The sequence below is a fragment of the Mobula birostris genome, chromosome 8 (assembly GCF_030028105.1).
Source record: "Mobula birostris isolate sMobBir1 chromosome 8, sMobBir1.hap1, whole genome shotgun sequence".
NCBI lineage: Eukaryota > Metazoa > Chordata > Chondrichthyes > Myliobatiformes > Myliobatidae > Mobula > Mobula birostris.
The window spans coordinates 67,051,435-67,073,645 of NC_092377.1; the positions used below are offsets into that span (position 1 = coordinate 67,051,435).

At 41.2% G+C, this 22,211-nt stretch overlaps 1 protein-coding gene across 1 annotated transcript in view; it reads left to right on the plus strand.

Annotated features, from left to right (window-relative positions):
- The first annotated feature begins 2,556 nt into the window (after nucleotides 1-2,556).
- The window catches only part of snx9b (sorting nexin 9b), a 117,596-nt gene continuing 97,941 nt past the window's right edge, over nucleotides 2,557-22,211 (plus strand). The window contains exon 1 of the mRNA XM_072265365.1: nucleotides 2,557-2,788. Coding sequence (XP_072121466.1) covers nucleotides 2,777-2,788 — 12 coding nt within the window. The 5' untranslated portion in view covers nucleotides 2,557-2,776. The remainder of the gene's footprint in view (nucleotides 2,789-22,211) is intronic.

A 22,211-nucleotide genomic window follows, 5' to 3' on the forward strand; every position in this document is an offset into this window, starting at 1 on the left:
ATCCCATCAGTCTCCTTATGTACAGACTACCGTCACTTTGATCAATTAATTTATATGTATATGCTATCTAATGTATTCATATTTATTGAGTATTTTTTAGTATTATTCTTGTGTTCTTTATCTTTTGTGTTTTATGTACTGCATTGGATCTGGAGTAACAATTATTTTGTTCTCCTTACACTTATGTATGGGAAATGACATTAAACAATCTTGAATCTTCAGAGATGTTGACACCCAAGACTTTGAAACTGCCAATCCTTTGATGAGGATTGGTGTGTGTTCCCTTAATTTCCCCTTCCTAAAGTCCACAATCAATTTCTTGGTCTTACTGACGGTGAGTGCAAGGTTGTTGTGACACCACTGATCTACCTTGCTCCATCTGAAATTTCTTGTTACCGTCTGAAATTCTGCCAACCATAGTTGTGTCATCAGCAAATTTATAAATGGTGTTTCAGCTGTGCCTAGCCACAGTTGTGGGTGTAGAGAGAGTACAGCAATGGTCTAAGCACACATCCTAGAGGTGTACCAGTGTTGTTAGCGAGAAGGTGTTATTTCCAATCCGCACTATGGTCTCACGATGAGGAGGCCAAGGATCGAGTTGAAGAGCAGGTACAGAGGCCCAACTTTGGAGATTGTTGATTAGAAATGAGGGTATGATTGTGTTGAATACTGCTCTGTAATAAACAGCAGCCTGATGCTTCAACATGTTGTCATCCTTAGAGGTATTCAATACCAAAAGGCCCTTCTCCATTGGTTGCTCCTTCCTACTTTTTGAATTGTTACAAACTTAAGACTTCCCAATATCCCCCTGGCTAAATCATGACCTTGTCCTAACACTTGAAATCCATGAAACAAACTGTCCCTCTGTACTCTGTTGTGAGTCCAGCAGAAGTTCAAAGTACCCTTTAGCATAGGTTCAAAAGGTGATAAGTCTTCCTGCATACAAAAACCTCATGGAGATGTCCTGCAGTTTCTACATCTTTCAGAAATTGCAGGCTATGGATTTCAGCTGGTCTATCACTCTTATTAGAATCAGAATCAGAATACAACATACACATCTGCCCCTGGCACTTTCCAGGGCGCAAGCCTGGGCAAAGTTGTATGGAAGATCAGCGGTTGGTCCAAGGGAAGGGCATTAGGACCCATAAAGCTTGGCACCAGTGTCGTCGCAGAGCAATGTGTGATTAAGTGCCTTGCTCAAGGACACAACACATTGCCTCGGCTGGGGCTCGAACTCACAACCTTCAGGTTGCTAGTCCAATGCCTTAACCACTTGGCCATGCAATATAAGTTACAAGAAGAATATAAATAGTGCAAAAAGAGAACAAAATAATGAGGTAGTGTTTGTGGACTGTTCAGAGATCTGATGGTGGAGGGGAAGTAACTGATCCTAAAATGTTGAGTGTGCATCTTCAGGCTCCTGTACTTCCTTCCTGCTGGTAGTAATGAGAAAAGGGCATGTTCTGGATGGTGAGAGTCCTAATGATGGATGTTACTTTCTCAAGGCACCATCTTTGAAGATGTTCTCAATGGTCAGGAGGTTATGCCCTCTATTATTTATACAATAATTGTTAATTACATCTAAACAATTTTAATATATTAAGTTACATCATTTTCAATTCAATCCTTGAGGCTGTTCACTTGCCTTTTTGTTCTTGATTTGCTATTAATTATCCATTCAACACTTCCTTCTTAAACCTTGTTCTGTTAATTTATTGATCATTTAATCACTTATTACTTAACTAATTGTTTACCTTCTTCCCTTTGGGTGCCAGATACCTGATTTTTCATGGTGTAATCATACAAGTAAGCACTTTCAATATTTCTCCCCACTAAAAACGTTGAAGTCTGGATGAGCAAGATCTAATGAGACCCTACCACAGTAAAACCTGGGCCATTATTTTAAGTTGTCACAAACAGAAAAATATAGATTACTGGACTCATTTTGAATTTCTTCCCCCAAACTACATAAAATTTAAGCGTCCACAATTCAGATCTATTATCCAATATTTTGACACCATTTCTGCCGCGGGTAACACTTGTCGCTATATGGGGAAGCTGTCAGTTTGCAAATCAACAAATCTGTGTCCAACACCGATTGGGACTCTTAATTACGCGTACGTTTAGCAGCAGGCAGAATACCCATTTAGCTGAAGGGTATCCTCTCTCTCTGAGCATACTCCCCCCATATTATGATTTTGCACGGTCCCAATATCCCAAGACCATGCGTCCAAAAGACCACTCCCACTACTGAATCCCTCTATTCTGAGACGCTTCAGCCCTCTAAATCTATCATCCGTCAGATGGTCCTAACCTTCACTTCACTCCCGACCACCGAGCCTCAGCTGCCCCATCTCCCACTCACCCCTCAGCTGTGCCGACCTCCCCAGTCCACGGTCCCGAGGATCTGATGAAGAAATAATTTACTGGGCCTACCCGATCCCTGCGCCACATTTAACAACCGAATCTGTTTTTGTTTGGTGCTTCGGATGTGCAATGTTTTATGTTTCTATTAGCAAAGCAGAAGCAGCGGAGGTGGGAGGAGACGCCGAGAGGCGGCGGCGGCGCGCATCCACTGCGGCCAGGCCGAGCAGAGCCTGCAATTTGGCTTGTGTGGAAACTGTGTAGGAAGTTGTGTAAATCGGAGGCTGCTCGGGTCAAAGGCCATCAGCGTTAGGTGATGTATTAAAACTTCGTCCGGCTGGCCCGGGAAGACTGAAAGATACGGCTGCGGCGGCCAGGGAAGTGAAACCAGCACAAAGAACAGAGCGACGGGATGGCGACGAAGGTAAGGCGGAGGAGGGATGGGGGAACACGCCCGGAGGGGTGGGGGTCGTAATCTTGGCCCCGGATCCCCAGCTCGAACAGCGAATCGTGCCGGCTTCCCTCGATCCCCCCTCTCCCCAACCGGCCAACGTTCGGGAATGTTCTCCCACCGCTCCGAATGAGGGGAGAGGCAGTAGGTGATTCGAACAAGAACTGGAACTTCCAGCTGTCGAGCTGGAAGTGCGGCGCTGGCGGAGGAGGGGGCTCTCCTACACCAGCCGGATAACCAGGGAAACGGGGCTGATTTCACTTCGGGCCCTGTTTAGGCACACATTCACGAAGACTTCCCGCGAAGCCAGGGCTAAAGTGGAGTTGCGTGAAATGAAATCGGGTGTGTCTGGAAAATATATCCTGAGATGTGCTGAAACGGTGACTTCAGAGTCGACTTGTTATGCTGCCCTGTAGTCGATGAAAATGTGGAGTTTTCACATGACTTGCTTTAAAAAAACATCATGACTCATGCTCCTGCACTGACGAAAAACCGATAATGACTTTTTGCAGTTTTGGTTTAAAAGTATTTCGGAGGTAGTACTCAGCATTGGTGCAGGTATTCTTATCTTGCCAATAATGTCTTTATTACTTTTAATCTGCTTCAAAGCCCAAAGCCTGTGGTTTAGCTACAATGTTATCTAATTTGGCTCACTCAGAGATTTTATGTCGAGTAGCAAAGGGAGGAAGCTATGTTTATCTAAAAGAAATCAAACCTCAAGGTCTAGTTTCTCATGAGTTTTATAAGTTTTAAATCTGGCATTGTTATCTCTGTTGTCAGGAGCAGTGATGTCATCAAGCAGCCTGAACAAATCAAGGAAATTAAAAGCTTGGATCATAAATTGTATAAACAAGAGAAAATATGCAGATGCTGGAAATCCAAGCAACACACACAAAATGCGGGAGGAACTCAGCAGGCTAGGCACTATCTATGGAAATGAGTCAACATTTCAACAGTCAACATTTCGGACCGAGACCCTACATCGGGAGTGGAGAGAAAAGACAAGAAATCAGAGTAAGAAGGTGGGGAGAGGGGAGGAGGAAATACAAGGTGTTAGGTGATATGTGGCCTTCATAGCAGGTCTGGGTGAGCACATGGTTGAAGAGTCAGCAGGGATCAAAGGGGGAGCAGTGGGCCAGGGTTTCACTGAACTCTCCCTTCAATGGAAGTGCTCACCCAGACCCACTACAATGGCCACATATCACCTATTTGTATTTCTTCCTGTTTGCTCTTTTCCATTGATGCTGCCTGGCCTGCTGAGTTTCTCCAGCATTTTGTATGTTTTAATAAATTTTATTATCACTTTACAGAAAGTATATTTGTAAGTAACTTATTTTCTGATGGTTTTGATGGCAGACATTATCTACGACAAAAATGAAAATTCCATTTATTCTTTTCAAATTCTGCAGGGATGTTTATGCTACTCAGTCACCAAGAAGTTTGATATGATCTTGGTCAAACCTTTTGTTCAAAGCCGGTCCTTTTGATGATGGAGCACAGAGTGTTGCTTAGATTGTTTGTTCACAACTCTGCAGTTATACTGTACCCAAAAATTTAGGCAATTAAGAGTGTAATCACGTTCATCATGGCTAACAAGTAACAGTGCTGGCGTCATTTAAACATAACAGTTCATAAACTATTACATTCATTTTGCTAAGTGCATTTAAAGGCATCCTATAAATTTTTAGATTATGAGAACACTTAGTCCTCGTTTATTGTCATTTAGAAATGCATGCATTAAGAAATGATACAATGTTCCTCCAGAGTGATCACAGAAAAACAGGACAAACCAAAGACTTAACACTGACAGAACCACATAATCATAACATATAGTTACAGCAGTGCAAAACAATACCATAATTTGATGAAGAACAAGACCATGGGCATGGTAAAAAAAAATCTCTCCAAGTCCCGAGTCGAACGACTCCCGAGTCCCCGATAGCAGGCGGCAAAGGGAGAAACTCCCTGCCATAAACCTCCAGGCACCGACAACTGCTGATGCATTGGAAGCAGCCGACACTGGTCCATCCGTCCAAAAACTTCAAACCTCCAACCAGCCCCTCTGATACAGCCTCCTGAGAGCCATCCTCTGCTGAGCACCTTCGACCTCGCCTGGCCGCCAGAACAAGCAAAGCCGAGGATTCGGGGCCTTCTCTGGAGATTCCAGACCATATAGTAACAGCAGCAGCGAAGCGGGCATTTCATAAGTTTCTCCAGATGTTCCTCCGTACTCTCACGTCTGTCTCCATCAAATCAGAATTGTGCATGGTACCCTACTTGACAAATAACAGACATCACCACCGAAGTGGCCGTGCGCGCTGCGCGTCAGATTTATTTAACTTTTATAGGCAGCTCCTCCATTGTAACAAGAAGCATTTTCATACATGGACAGAAAATGCAGAATTGATTTTGTATATAATCGTAGATTCTACTTGCAGATAATAAGTTTGATATCAAGTAACAATCTAAGTGTTGAATTACTCCCTTTAGAACAAATGTGCTTTCACTTGATGCAAAGGATAGAGTAGTTGCACTTTTTCTTAAACTCTTTGGGGCCTTCTAAATGTGTAGCTGCAAATACAAGGGGGGATCTGGAAGAGGAAGTTGGACAGCTAGAGAGCAGCCAAAAAAAGATAAGCTGGTAATGGAAGGCTACCCATGAGCTGTCTCCTGAATGGTGGAGAATGGATGGATGGTTTTAAAAAAAAGCAAAGTTAGCATGCAGTCAGACAGTCAGGAAGGGCAGGCAATTGATAGGACATATTTCAGCCAGTAGGGTGAGTATCAGTGTATTTGGGATGCAGAATCAAAAAGGGTAGCAAATACAGTACTCAAAGTGTTATATCTCAATGCACAGAGTATAAGAAATAAGGTGGATGATCTTGTTGCACTTTTACAGATTGTCAGGTATGATGATGTGCCCATCACTGAATCATGGCTGAAGGGTGGTTGTAGTTGGGAACTGAATGTCCAAGGTTACATGTTGCCTTGGAGTGATAGGAAGGCCAGCAGAGGGGGCGGCATGGCTTTGCTGGTAAAGAATGGCATCAAATCAGCAGAAATATGTGACATAGGTTTGGAAGGCATTGAATGTTTGTGACTTGAGTAAAAAAACTGCAAAGGTAAAACGACCCTGATGGCAGTTATATACAGGCCTCCCAACAGTAGTTGGGATGTGGACCACAGGTACAACAGGAAACAGAAAAGGTGTGTCAGAAGGGCAATGTTATGTTAGTCATAGGAGATTTCAGCATGCAAGTCAAGAGGGAAAATCAAGTTGGTAATGGATCTCAAAAGAGAGATTTTGTTGAAGGCATATAAGATGGCTTTTTAAAGCAGTTTGTCAATAGAGCCTACAAGGCGATCAGCTATACTGGATTGGTTATTGTGTAATGAACCGGAGGTGGATTAGGGAGCTTAAGGTAGAAGAACCCTTAGGAGCCAGTGATCACAATTTGATTGAGTTCAACTTGAAAATTAATGGGGAGAAAGTAAAGTCTGATGTAGCAGTATTTCAGTGGAGTAAGGGAAATTACAGCGGTGTGAGAGGGGAGTTGGCCAAAGTAAATTGGAAGGAGATGTTGCCAGGGATAATAGCTGAGCAGCAATGGCGTGAGTTTCTGGGGGAGAATAAGGAAGATACAGGATAGATGATTTCCAAAAACAAATACTCAGATGGTAAAATAGTACAACTGTGGCTGAAAAGGGAAGTCAAAGCTAATGTCAAAGCAAAAGAGAGGGCATACAACAAATCAAAAATTAGTGGGAAGGCAGAGGATTGGGAAGCTTTTAAAACCCTACAGAGAGCAACTAAAATAATCATCAGGAGGGAAAAGATGAAATATGAAAGCAAGCTAGCAAACAAAATTAAAGTGAACAGTAAAAGCTTTTTAAAGCTATGTTAAAAAAAATATAAGTGAGATGCCCCTGAAAGTTCTGAAAGAGGTAGCAGTAGAGATTGTGGAGGCATTAGTAATGATCTTTCAAAAAAAAAATCATTGGACTCTGGCATGGTACCAGAGGACTGAAAAAATTGCAAATGTCACTCCACTCTTTAAGAAAGGAAGTTATAGACCAGTTAGCCTAATCTCAGTGGTTGGGAAGATGTTGAATTCAGTTGTTTAGGATGAGGTTATGGAGTACTTGGTGACACAGGACATGATAGGACAAAGTCGGTATGGTTTCCTTCAGGGAAAATCTTGCCTGATGAACCTGTTGGAATTCTTTGAGGCAATTACAGTAGGGTAGATAAAGGAGATACAGTGGTTGTTGTATATTTGGACTTTCAGAAGGCCTTCAACAAGATCCCACGCATGAGGCTGCTTACCAAGTTAAGAGCCCAAGGTATTACAGGAAAATTATTGGCATGGTTAGTGCTTTGACTGGTTGGTAGGGGCAGTGAGTGGGATAAAAGGATCCTTTTCTGGTTGGCTGCCAGTGAGTAGTGGTGTTCCGCAGGCACTGGTGTTGGGACCATTTCTTTTTATGCTGTGTATCAATTTAGCTGTTGGAATAGTTGGCTTTGATGCCAAGTTTGCAAATGATACAAAGATTGGTGGAGCAGCAGGTAGGGTTGAAGAAACAGGTAGGCAGCAGAGGGAGTTGGACAGATTAGGAGAATGGGCAAGAGAGTGGCAAATGAAATACAATGTTGGAATATGCATGGTCATGCACTTTGGTAGTAGAAGTAAATGTGCAGACTATTTTCTAAATGGAGAGAAAATCCAAAAAACCTGAGATGCAATGGGACTTGGACAGAACACCCTAAAGGTTAACTTGCAGGTTGTGTCAGTGGTGAGGAAGGCAAATGCAATGTTAGCATTGATTTCAAGAAGTCTAGAATACAAGAGTAGGGATTTGATGCTAAGGCTTTATAAGGCACTGGTGAGGTCTTACCTTGAGTATTGTGAACAGTTTTGGGCTCCTTATCTAAGAAAGGAAGTGCTGGCATTGGAGATGGTTCAGAGGGGTTCACAAGGATGATTCTGGGAATGAAAGGGTTATCTGTTTGATGGCTCTGGGCCTGTACTTGCTGGAATTTAGAAGGGTGAGGGGGGGGGATCTCATTGAGATCTTTCAAATGTCGAAAGGCCTAGATAGAGTAGATGTGGAAAGGATGTTTCCCATGATGGAGGAATCTAGGACAAGAGGGCACAGCCTCAGGATAGAGGGGCATCCATTTAAAATGTGGAGAAATTGATTGGACACAGCATCAAAGGTTTTGGGGAGAAGGCCAGGGAGTGGGGCTGAGGAGGGCAAAAAAAGGATCAGCCATGATTGAAAGGCGTAGCAGACTTGTTGGGGCAAATGGCCTAATCCTGCTCCTATGTCTTATGGTCTTAACATAAAATCATCTCTACTTGAGGAAGCAGGATCATGGTTAAGGACAGAATAATCACCATTTATTTTCATGTTACGTTTAATCTTCTAGAGATGACAAATAACAAAAATAAAATGCTGTTACTTGAGAGGACAACAATATTGAGATTGACCAAGTCACCTGATGTGTATGAGGTACAGCTTTGATGGAAACTCTGCTAACAATATTCCAAACATTTTTAGTTGTCTTGAGTATTTAGTGGTAGAAGATTAGAGATATGCAAATATTATTTTGCTGTTTTAAAAAGTGGTTGAGGAAGTGTTGAGACTGCCAAATATAATCTAGAATACCAAGAATATCAAGGTTGAGAAACCTTGCTGGACATGCCCAAAGCAAAATTAAGTAGCTCTTAGAAATATTGGTAAATAAATGTACATTAGTACATCCTTCTAAAAGCAAATCAGATGTGACTAACTTTAGTGAATTCTTTGAAGTAACAGAAGGTTGATCATATATCAATCAGTATTATATAAGTTTTCAAAATTCATTGAGGAAGTATTTCACTTTAGCCTTTTCAGCAAAATTTGAGGCTGCAGAGTTAAAAGAGTACGTGACTGCTTGTCACAAGATAAGTGGTAGTAGCGGTTAGTTTTCACACTGGCCACTAAGTGATACAGCAGTACAGGTTTCCCTCTCCATCCGTAGGTAGAGCGTTCCTATGAAACGGTTCGTAAGCCGGAATGTCATAAAGCGAAGAAGCAATTACCATTTATTTATATGGGAAAAATTTGTGAGCGTTTGCAGTCCCAAAAATAACCTGCCAAATAACGTATAAAACCTAAAATAACAGAAACATATCGTAAAAGCAGGAATAATGTGATAAATACACAGCCTATATAAATTAGAAATACTTCTCTACAACGATTGCCTGCACTGTTCTCCGTAGCAAAAATCTCACGCAAGCGCTCTTGGCAAAACATGGCGCAAGTGCCATCGTCAGAAAATCTCGCGCAAGCACTCTTGGCAAAATCACTCTCTCCTGTAACCTTTAAGCTATGAAGCTGCCAAATCATACCAAATAACCCATATTGCTGATTGCATAGAACAAGTGAAACTGGCAATCGCTTCTGATCTGGGCTGACATTTATGTGCCGGGCGGCACCTAATTAATTTGCTTGTTTATTTCGGCTTTTTTCTTAAAGACGTGCTGGTTGCCTCCCGGCTACCACTGCATTCTCCGCGAATTGGTATCTGTCTACGGCCTGGGGGTTGGACCAGTGGGGTGTCATCTCATCGTCGATCAGGGCAGGCAGGTCATCTTCTTCTATGTTTGCCTGCCTCAATGTCGAAGGTCGAGGTTCGTTGTCTGCTGTGGCTGATGTGGAAGGCTTGAAAAACGACATTATGCTTGACTGCTAGCCTCGCACATTTTTCTACCATACAGTTCTTTGTAAACCATCTTGCAAATACGCCCTAAGCCGATGTACCCTTTCAAAATTAAAGTCGTACTTTATCATTGCAGCGAAAATCTCACGCAGTTGCCTCACGTTCAGTTCCTGGACGACTTCACTTTCGGTCCGTTCGCTACTGCATTCGGTTTTGATTGTTATCCTTTCCTCTTCCAATTGCATCAGCTCTTTGTCTATCAGTTCTTGGTCATGTGATGCCAAAACCTCTTCAACATCATCTTTGTCAACTTCCACAAGCCAAACTCACTTTGTCCTTACTTCGTTCACCACGATCAAAATGCTTAATTATGTCTAGTTTTACGCTAAGTGCAACACCCTTACGAGTTCTTTTAGGCTTTTCCGATACCTTAGAGCTCATGTTGCTAACGGATGCTCACAGGCACGTAGTTAAGCAATGCTGGTGAGAATGCCGTTCCCGGGGAGAAGCGGCTGCTCGGGGTGTGCGCTGCTTTTTTCGTAACAGTGAAAATACCTTCTGTTCACGAAAACAGGTAACTAATGTAGGTCTTTCGTAACAGCGAGGTTTCGTAAAGCGAACGTTCAAAAAGTGGGGGACACCCGTAAAGAGGACCCTTTTTTCCTTCTGGATGGATCAAGGATAGAATTTCAATGGCTTTCACTTTCCATCCCACCAGCCTCTGCACTCAATGCACTAATCACCATTTCTAGAACATTGAATGAGATTCCACTGTCCTCCCCTCTGCTTCCTCTTCCAGCATTTCCCTTCAAAAATCTTTGGTCTTCTCTTTCATCTCCACTAACTATTCCCTTTGCAATACTTTTCCTTTCAACCATATACAATGCAGTGTACCTCTTTCTACCATCCAAGGATCCAGTCATCCTTCCAGGTGAAGCAGTAGTTCAACTGCACTTCTTCCAACCTAGAGAACTGCATGTAGCATTCATGTGGCCTCGACTCCAGTGGAGAAAGAAAATGTAGATTGGGTGATCACTTTGTAGAGCACGTGGGTTCAGTCTTCAAGGAAGTCCTTGAGTTTCTTATCATTTAAATGCTCCATCCCACTCTCACTGTGACCTATTAGTCTGTGGACTCCTGCATGGGCTCACTGTAAACTTAAGGGACTGCATCTCATCTCCATCTGGACATGTTATGGCCTTCTACATTCAACTTTGAATTCTACAAAACTGAGTAACACTACAGTACTATGCAAAAGTCTTAGGCACATGTAAAAATAATTCCATATAGCAAAGATGCTTTCAAAAATAATGAAATGAAGTTTCTAAACATCAAAAAAATTTACGATAAAGAGCAGTAAACAGTAAAAAACAACTGAACTAAATCGATATTTGTTGTGACTACCCTTTGCCTTTAAAACTACATCTGTTCTGTTAGGTACATGTCATCTGGTAAGTTGTTCCAAACATCTTGTGAAAACTTTCCATAGTTCTGTAGACTTGGGCTCGCTCACTTGCTTCTGTTTTCAGGTAATCCCAGACAAGCTCAACAAATTAGAGATCAAGGCTCTGTGGAGGCCATACCATCTGCTGCAGAACTCTTCATTCCTTTTGTTGAAGAAACATAGTTCTTTATGACCTTGGCTGTGTGTCTGTCCTGCTGCAGAATGAAGTTGGGACCGATCAGATGCTTTCCTGATGGTATTGCGTGATGGATGAGAATTTGTTTGTACTTCTCAGCATTAAGGATTCCATTAATTCTGACCAGATTACCAACTCCATTTGCAGAAATGCAGCCCCAAATATGCAAGGAAGCTCCATGGTGCTTCACTGTTGTCTGCAGACACTCATCCATGTAGCATTTTCCAGCTCTTCTATGGATAAACAGCTCCTGTTTGAGCCAAAAATTTCAAATTTTGACTGTGTGTAGGTGAGTCTCTTGGCTTTGTTTCCACTTTGGAGGAATGGCTTTTTGGCAGCAACTCTTCCCATGAAGACCACTTCTGATAAGACTTCTTCGGACTGTACAGGCATGTTCTTGTGTTTCAGTGGTTTCTGTGAGTTCAGAGCTGTTAACGGTGCTGGACGACTTCCAATTTAGAAGAGACATCAGTTTGATACATCTCTCATCTGCTGCACTCAGTTTCCCTGGGTGACCACTGCATTTCTGGTCCTCAGCCTTGCCTGTTTCTTTGTACTTCAGAAGAGTTTGGTCAGTACATCTTGAAACTCCTGTCTGCTGTAAAATTTCTGCTTGGAAGAGACCTTGCTGATGCAGGATGACCACCTTGTGTTTTGTTGCTGTGCTCACTCTTGCTATGGTGTAAGAATTAATGATTTGTAGGTTAAATTGTCACATCTGCACACTCTCACCTTTCAGTTTGGTTGTTCTTCGCGTAGTTTGATTCATTCTACATCTGTTTGTTTCAGTCAATCACTTGCAGTTCATTCAACTCGTGTCATTGATCATTAGCATCTTGTTTGTTATCTTTGTTTAATCACACACTGGGATATATACCTACAAAGTTATCAAGTTTTTATTTGAAAAGTTTTACTTCGTATCACAAAGATAGGAAAATCTGTAGATGATGGAAATCCAGACACACACAAAATACTGAAGAAACTCAGCAGGCCAGGCAGCATCAATTAGTTAGTCCTGATGAAGGGTCTTGAAGTGTTACTCTTGACCTGAACGTCGTCTGTTTACTCTTTTCCATAGATGTTACCTGGCCTGCTGAGTTCTTCCAGCATTCTGTGTGTGTTGCTTTGACTTATTATGTTACTTTCTTCAACAACATTTTTTAAAAAAATAAATATTTGCTTGTAAATTCTTTTAGTATATTTTCTTTTCTTGCTGGCGGTTTGATGTTTATTTTTAGAAGCTTTTTGTATGACGCATGGCTCCGGGGTTGTACACCTAATGGGTTCTCTTTTTTTTCTCACTTTTCTGCTCAGTAGGTTTTTTTTGTTTGTTTTCAATCTTTAAGATGATGGTTTTTTTTTGAGGCATTGTAAGTGTTGTTACTTCGATGTACTCATTATTTTTCCTATATATACAATAAAAAGATTTGAAAAGAAAAATAAATATTTGGGAGTCTAAAATTTGTTCTTTTTTACTGACATCATAATACAGAAGACAAAACAAATCTGTGGTGCCTAAGACTTTTGAGCAGTGATGTATGTCTGTATCAGAGCAGACTGGGTCACCCATCTGTGATATGGCTCAGTTTTACTTTCCAATTTGCATACCCTGATCGGCCAGTAGTGCCTTGTAGCCCTGCATTTCAAAACATTTCATTCCTTTACCTGCATTCTCACTATGTTGACCTTATTTCATTAGCTTGTATAAATAAAGGACCAGGATCTCTCTATAGCTATTAAACCTTTGATCAGTTGACCTGCTTTATAGTTAATCCCCAGGGCAACCCTCATTTTACCCTATCACAGAGATTCCCATTGCATTTATTGCATTCCAGGTTTGACTGAGGGTTTTTTTTAAAATAACACTTGTCTGTATTAAACTACTCCTTTGTGTTAAGTTGCAAAAAAACCTAAGTGGAGATGTGGATATTTGAGAGGAAATAATTTGCTGGAGGATAGAGTGGATGCAGTGGAGTTTTGTTGAGAGGAAGTATAGCTGGCTCCTATGAAGTAATAAATAATATTTCCTAATTCATTTAAGGGATGTGGAAATGGAGCTTTAGCTGGTGGAGAGATGAGGTTGGTGCTGTTCTCCTCAGAGCTCCTTAAAGGAGCTCTAAAATGCTAATTATTGAGTTTATTATTTTCAAATATAGCAAGGTACAGTGGAAAACTTTGTTTCTCATGCCATCCATGCAGATCATTTCATCACATTAACAATCAAGGTAGCATGAAGGGAAAACCAAAACAGTATGTGGAATATAGTCTTAACTTAGAGAAGTGGTGGTGTCGGCAGACAATAAGGTGCAAGGCTAGGACAAAGTTAATTCTGAGGCCAAAACTCCACCGTATCATACACAGGTTAGGGTCAATTACCTTATAAACAGAGGGGTTGTCCTTGAGCCTAATGGTAGGTACTTCCAGGCTTTTGTATCTTGTGCCCAATGGGAGGGCGGAGAAGAGGGGATATCTGGTGGGAGTTGGGGCTTTGGCTGCTTTACCGAGGCAACAATAGGAGTATAAAGACTTTTTGGTAGGGAGGCTGGGTTTTCTGGTGTGCTGCACAACTCTGCAGTCTTGGACAGAGCAGGTGGCCATACAAAGTTATGGTGCATCCGGATAGGATATTTTCTATGGTGTATTTATAAAAATAGGTGAGATCATTGGGGCAAACAGTCTGAGGAGAGTGAAGGTGCCCTTTTGGTTGTGACATCTATGTGGTTGATTGATGTAAACTGGAGAATATGCACCACCCCTTTCCTGAAAGTTACTGATTAATTCTGTTTTGCTGACATTCAGGAAGGTTGTCATGAAACTGTCACTCGGCTCTCTATTTCCTTACTGTTCTCTGGCTCATTATTTGAGATATGGCACACTATAGTGATGCTGGTAGATGGAATTAGCACAGAATCTGGCCACGCAGTCGTGATGTATCGGGAATAGAGTAGGGGCTGAGGATGTAGTCTGGTGTTGACAATAATTGTGGTGAAGGTGCTGCTACTTAACCTTACTGATGTGGTTTGTTGGTCGGAAGTCAAGGATCCAGTTATGAAGGGAGTTGTTGAGTCCCAGGTCTGGGGTGGGGGGGGGGGTGCGGGGTTAGAGATGATGGTGCTTGGAACCTGAAAAGATTGGCTTGTCTTTGAAAATTGAACTGTGAAATGGAATGCAAAGCCAAAAACGGTGTTAGATGTACCTTCAATAATACATTTTGTAAGGGAATTCAATAAATAGTTGAATAAAGAAAACTTCTTGTGAGGAAGAGCAGAAGAGCGAGACCGAGTATCTTTTCGAAGTGTTTGTAGTGGTACAGTGGGCCACTCGACTGCCTCAGCAATGCCTCATTCTATGAATGTTTACTATTTTAATAGGGTCCAAAAGGTTAGTTCAAACTGCCAAATGAAGTGCCTTTATTTTTACTGTAGATTTTGAAGTACAGGAGGACGGTCCTGACCTTGACTCCTCTATTTTACATTTTTAAAAAGTTAACCTGTTTTCTGTGATGTGGAAATGCCATAACCTTACAAAGTCTACAACTACAATTGTATTATCTGCATGTAACTTTTACACTTCTGATGCACAGTAGAAATGTGATCTGTTAGTTTTCAAAGGCACATGTACTCCAATATATTTTGGCTCAATACAAGTGTTCTCACTGCTAGATCAGAAAATCATGCATAGATTTGGTGGTTGTAACATCAGTAAAAATGCTAGTTTCATGCCATTGCTCATCATGAAACTCATAGCAACTTATGAAGCGCACATTTGCAGTTAACCAGCTAGTGCCAATAATTCCCTCCACCACAGAGAACTGTTTTGCAGCCGTCTCTAGTAATGATTGATCAGACAAGAAATTAAGCTATTTAGGCATCATTTTCACTCCAAGGTACCCTGATATGATATTATGCAACAGTTTTTAAAGTTATAAACTATAATTACTGTTCAGCACAGATAAGAAAATCTGCAGATGCTGAAAATTCAAGCAACACATGCAAAATGCTGGAGTAACTCTGCAGGCCAGGCAGCATCTATGGGAAAGAAAGTCAACAGTTGATGTTTGGGCCGAGACCCTCCATCAGGACCGAAACATCAACTGTTTACTCTTTTCCATAGATGCTGCCTGGCCTGCTGAATTCCTCCAGCATCTTGTGTGTTTCACTATTCAGCAGCTTTTATTAGTAATCTATTTCTAATGTGTGTGATTTTCTCCAATAAATATTTCAAAATACAATGCAACTTAAAATATTCACAATTTTAACTTAAGCTTGTATGACAGTGTCACGTACTCACAACCCTGTAAAACTATCAGCAGCAATAGAACACACCTGGAGTCTGGTTTTGCTGATAGCAAAACACTATTTTATTAGTAACTACGTCATATAGTAACTTAAACCAGGTAAATTAAGAGTTAATGGTGTTATGCATATAATGGTGTACATGTATAAATCCCCAAACTACTTCAAGCTTAGGTGGTAAGTGATACAGTCTTATGATGGTGTGGTAAGAAAATTCAGTTCAGTCCACGGGATTGAAGTGAGAGAGAGATATTTGTAATCCAAGTAAACAGGTGTCGTCGATCCTTCTCAATGTCCTTCAAATCTTCCAAGTTAGCCAAAAGTGACCAACTTAAGAGCGCCATCTTCAAGTGATAATCTACCAATCCATTCAAGGGTTAGACACACTGGTATATTTCACAGGGTCGCCCTTACACACACTGATAGTCACGGATCAATTCCTCTTAGTTGATCCTCAGCCCCACCGTTGTGGGCACTTAAATGTTCAGTGGCAATTCTGCCACCAGCCTTCGTGCGTCTGCGTGTCCTGCGAAAGAGACAGTTATGCTTGTTTAAATACTGGTGTGCTGAACAGCAGCTGTCCATCATGTAGCTCCTCCCCTTTCTCTTTCTGCAAACTTCTTCTAGTTGCTGCACTTGTGAGAGTCATTTATCAATACTGTGGATCGATCTCAACTCACCCCTTTGGGCTACTGGAAGTTTAAACCAGTGACCGACTCACTGGTGTCTTCCATTGACTGAGTCCATCTTGACTCTGACTTTGTGTCTCTGTGTCTTTGTATATTCAAAACAAGCTGCAGAAAAAAAATGTAAACATTCATTGTCTGTCAAATAACTCCACCCCTCTCACGATAGTAACCAAGCAATTTTGCAGTCAGCAGAAATCTAACAGTGTCTAAAAGTCAGTCTCATTCTCTCGGCGTTTTAACGTGACAGTCCACAGAAAAAATTAACCCTGGGGGTATATAAGAGACGGCCCTACACTTTATTTTGTATTCTGTAAAAATGCCATCTTCTTACATGAATAAAAAGGGTGATGCCTTTTTTCTTTCCTTGTTTACATCTGCAAGTGCTGGTAGGCCTGGCCTATAAGGGAAATTAATTCCTGAGAACTGTCCATAAGCCTATGGTTTTTTTTCTCTCTCCAAGACAAACATCCGTTCTCTATAGTTATCCACATCATATCACTGATATAATTCCTATAATTTTTCATCAAATAATCACTCACATATTTTCAAAGATTTAATGACAAGTTTTATTTGTCACCTGTACATCTGATTTATTCAATGGAATTTGTACTATATCCAGTCATTAATTAATACCACATAACATATTATCTGGAAAAATTCTTTAACAGTTAATGGAAAAAAATGTATAAAATCTGGTTTCCTTGACTTAGGTTTTCAATAACCTGGGAAGCTCCTGTATTTTTCACCATCCTTGGCTGGCTGATCTGATAAATAATCTGTTTTATGCTTGAACCCAATACCAGACAAAACCAACTTGGATCCACACCACACAGAGAACAGTAGATCTTTGGGGGTATCTATCTTTGATTGCTTCCAGGGGTCTGAATTCAAACTACATAGAATGGTCTTCTGCTTTGAGCTTTAATCTAGAGATTTCAGAGTGTAATCCATGCTAGTACTTCAACACTGTTAGATACTTTCCAAATAAGATATGAAATCATGGCCCCTTCTGCTGCTCAAGTGAATGTAAATTGTCTTGCAGTCAGTAGAAGTTCTGTTCACCAGTAGCTTTTCTTCAACCAATATACCATAAACAGATAATCTGGTCATTATCTCAGTGTGGTTTATAGGATGCTGTGCTTAAATTTACTGTTATTTCTCCCACCATTACAATGCTAACTTAAGTTTAAGAGTAGCTGTTTGGCTGTAATGCATTTGGGTTTAAATAGTGGTTATTTTAACTAAGTGTTTCCTATATTATTTCTCATTAATGTTTAATATACTGGGACATTGTGACCAGATCTGGGGCAGGATGCTGTTGTGGGGTTGCTTTGAAATTAATTTGGTAAGGAGAGAAGAACTAAGATGAAGAGATGTATGGATAATCATTAGGGACAAATGACAGAATAAAAGATCCTTCAGAAGTGGGAGGAGTAATTTTGAAAGAGATGTGGTACACCTTAAATGTGGATTTTATGTGCACGTATGCAAGTGTCGAGCTCCTGTAGGCAAGTGCTGCTAATAGGTTTATTACTTTTGTGATCCCAGATAGTGTTGCATTCTTGGAAAAGCTGACAGAAAACAGAGAGTAGCGATTAACGGGTCTCTTTCAGAATGGCAGGCAGTGACCAGTGGGGTACCGCAGAGTTCAGTGCTGGAACCGCAGCTGTTTACAATATATATTAATGATTTAGATGAGGGAATTAAAAGTAACATTAGCAAATTTGCCGATGACACAAAGCTGGGTGGCAGTGTGAAATGTGAGGAGGATGTTATGAGAATGCAGGGTGACTTGGACAGGCTGGGTGAGTGGGCAGATGCAGTTTAATGTGGATAAATGTGAGGTTATCCACTTTGGTGGTGGTAACAGGAAGACATTATTATCTAAATGGAGTCAAGTTAGTAAAAGGGGAAGTACAAGGAGATCTAGGTGTTCTTGTACATCAGTCACTGAAAGCAAGCATGCAAGTACAGCAGGCAGTGAAGAAAACTAATGGCATGCTGGCCTTCATAACAAGGGGAATTGAGTATAAGAGCAAAGAAGTCCTTTTGCAGCTGTACAGGGCCCTGGTGAGACCATACCTGGAGTACTGTGTGCAGTTTTGGTCTCCAAATTTGAGGAAGGACATTCTTGCTATTGAGAGAGTGCAGAGTAGGTTCACAAGGTTAATTCCCAGGATGGTGGGACTGTCATATGTCGAAAGATTGGAGTGACTGGGCTTGTATACTCTGGAGTTTAGAAGGCTGAGAGGGGATCTTATTGAAACATATAAGGTTATTAAGGGATTGGACACGCTGGAGGCAGGAAGCATGTTCCTGCTGATGGGTGAATCCAGAACCAGAGGCCACAGTTTAAGAATTAGGGGTAGGCCATTTAGAACGGAGTTGAGGAAAAACTTTTTCACCCAGAGAGTGGTGGATATATGGAATGCTCTGCCCCAGAAGGGTCTGGAGGCCAAGTCTCTGGATGCTTTCAAAAAAGAGATGGATAGAGCTCTTAAAGATAGCAGAATCAAAGGTTATGGGGATAAGGCAGGAACTGGATACTGATTGTGGATGATCAGCCATGATCACAGTGAATTGTGGTGCTGGCTCGAAGGGCCAAATGGCCTACTCCTGCACCTATTGTCTATTGTCATTTTAGTTTAAATCCATTTGCTTTTGCTGGGAAGAGGAACTATTAAACTGCTTCTTGACTACTATACGAAGGCCATGGAGGAATATTAATCTAGAAGAAAGTATCATAGCTGTGACACTGGTAATGCTTGGTTAAGAACTTGGAAAATTTTATGATTTTAAAATCCTCAAAGTTATTACACAGCAGACAAAATGAAGTTAAAGAGCAAGGCACACAAAATGCTGGAGGAACTCAGAAGGCCAGACAGCATCTATGGAAAAAAATAGAGTTGATGTTTCAGGTCTGCCGAACAGTTTGAGTCTGAAACACCGGCTATACTTTTTTTCCATAGATATTGCCTGGCCTGCTGAGATCCCCCCAGCATTTTGTGTGTATTGCTTGGATTTGCAGCATCTGCAGAATTTCCTCTTGTTTGTAAAGAGCAAGGGATGGTTTCAGTCCATTGATGTCTGGGTTTGTTTTGAAAGGAAAATCTGCATGAAAGGTTGTTCTGTCAAACAAGGAAAAATGCTTTAGAATGAATAGAGGATTAGTCAAAGGTCAAAACACTGAGAATGATTGAGCAACCTTTAACCAGTTAGCAAGGATAGAAGAAAGATCAATATTGCAACCTCTGCTTTTACATTCTGTATTTATGACTTGGATATACTGTTAAACTACCTTCCTTTAAGTTTGCTGATAATACAAAGTGAATCAGCCATGATTGAATGGCGGAGCAACCACAATGGGCCAGATGGCCTTTTTCTGCTCCGATGTTGTATGGCCTTCTGGAATCCTGAGGTTGATGGAGTTGGCAGTGAGTAACAGGCAGGTTGAGCATGTGGGCAAGAGGATACAGGAGAGTTAATGCATGAAATGTAAGCTTTTTGTTGGGAAGAATAGCAAAACAGTGCAGTTTTTCAATGGTGAAAATATTTTAAGCAAGAGAGCAGTAAAACATCTGTTATGTTGACTGATTTCCATTTTGTTTTGAAGCCTTGCACAATTGGGAGCCTTGTGGTCTCCTACTATTTCTCTCATTAATAATAGTATATTGCAGGAGACTTACAGAAAATTAAAAATAATAAATGAATAATAAATATTGACCTATAATTATCCTAAAGCAGTCTGAGGAGAAGAATGATTTGGGACAGAGAAACGTAGAAAACCTCCAGCACAATACAGGCCCTTCAGCCCACAATGCTGTGCCGAACATCTACTTACATTAGAAATTACCCATAACCCATGCTCCATGTACCTTTCCAGGAGCCTCTTAAAAGACCCTATTGTATCCACAGCCACCACAGTCGCTGTCAGCTCATTCCACGCACTCATCACTCTCTGCATAAAAAAAACAACAACTTACCCCAACATCTCCTTTGTACCTACTTCCAGCTGTGCCCTCTCATGTTAGCCATTTCAGCCCTGGGAAAAAGCCTCTGACTATCCACACGATCAGTACCTCTCATCATCTTGTACACCTCTGTCAGGTCGCCTTTCATCCTCTGTCGCTCCAAGGAGAAAAGGCCAAGTTCACTCAATCTGTTCTTGTAAGGCATGCTCCCCAATCCAGGCAACATCCTTGTAAATCTCCTCTGCACCCTTCCTATAGTTTCCACATCCTTCCTGTAATGAGGTGACCGGAACTGAGCACGGTACTTCAAGCGGGATCTGACCAGGGTCCTGTGTGGCTGTGACATTACCTCTCAGCTCTTGAACTCAATCCCATGGTTGATGAAGGCCAATGCATCGTATGCTTTCTTAACCACACAGTCATCCTGCTCTGCAACTTGAAGTGTCCCATGAACTCAGACCCCAAGATCTCTCTGATCCTCCCCACTGCCAAGACTCTTACCATTAATACTATATTCTGCCATCAGATTTAATCTACCAAAATGAACCACCTCACACTTATCTGGGTTGAACTCCATCCCTACAATTGCCAAGGTCTTTTTCCGTAGTGAATACTGAAGCAAAGTGTTCATTAAGTACCTCTGCTATCTCCTCCGGTTCCATACACATTTTTCCACTGTCACACTTGATTGGTCCTATTCTCTCACGTCTTATCCATTGTTCCACAATGCTCACTCATCTCTTCATATTATGTAAAGTGAATCACATTGTTTGAAATCTTCATTTGTGGGGACCTCGGAGTATGAGGGAATCACTTATTGGACACCCCTGATAGCATGTGATAGCAAGTACACTTATGACTTACGTTTCACCCTGATCCCGGGCTCAGCCTTGAAAACAGCATTCGTGGAGGATCCACCAGCTGATAGTTCATTAAATGTCCAGTGTATTTATGACACAATTTGCAGCACTGAAGTTTTTATTTTGATGCTTAAGGTGCATGATTCTAACTCTTAGTCTACGATATGCAGTTTTGTGTTCTATCACCAATATGACATCCTACTTTCAAAAATGCCTTGTTCTGTGTTGCCATGAACTATACTCAGGGTGTCATTCATAGTCCTGCAGTTAGTGCTGCGCCTCTGTTCCAAACCTTGGATTGTGTCTGTGTGGAACTTGCACATTCTCCCTGTGACCTATATGCATTCCTGCTGACTTCTAGGGTTTCCTCACATACCTCAGAAACTGGCTGGCTACTGCAGGTTACCTCTTATTGTGACTTACACTAAGAAACAGAAAGGAGTTGATGGGAATGTGAGAGAATAGGGAAAAAGAAAAGAGGAACGTGTGTGATATGATTGCCCTGCTGGGATCTAGTTTGGCTCCAGTAAGATGAATAACCTCATTCTGTTCTGTAATAAGTATAATTTTTCTTTTGAGGACCAGATCATAGAGCTGGAATGCTGTTCTGCTCCTGATACTAGACAGTGCCATCTTTGAGCTTTGGGTCTCTTAAACAAATTCATTTATCACATTTTTGTCATTGACATAGTGCAAAGTGTTCCCTGTGTGGAAAATAGGGCTTGATTTCAGGAATGACTGTGTGGTGTTTACTTCTAATTTTGAAATGCATGGGTATCTTCACCAGTCATAAAGCTTAGGTTTGAGCCTTATTTTCTAGTTTAAAGTACATCCCAATCTGTGGACTGATTCTGTTTAATATGTGGCTTCTTCAATAATACACTCAAGTTGAAAGCTATATGTCACATGAAAAAGGAATACTTACTGTTAACAAGCTGTGCCTATCTATTGTGACTGATTGAGGAGACGTATGGAATATTGAATGTGGCTGTGGATGTCAGCTTCATTCAGATGTAATTCTCTGATCTAAACTGAAAGTCGTTCTTGTACGAGTCCAAAGAGGAACAGCAGATGTGTCTTTGCTTACACCTGTTGATCAATTTATCAATCAGTTGGAAGATGGTTATAAACGAGGTTTTCATTTAATGATAGGAAGTTTGCAAACATACACTTGTGTAGCAATAATCAAGCAGCCTTTGATGCTTATTCAGCTTTGCTTCCTGTTTTGTGAAGGA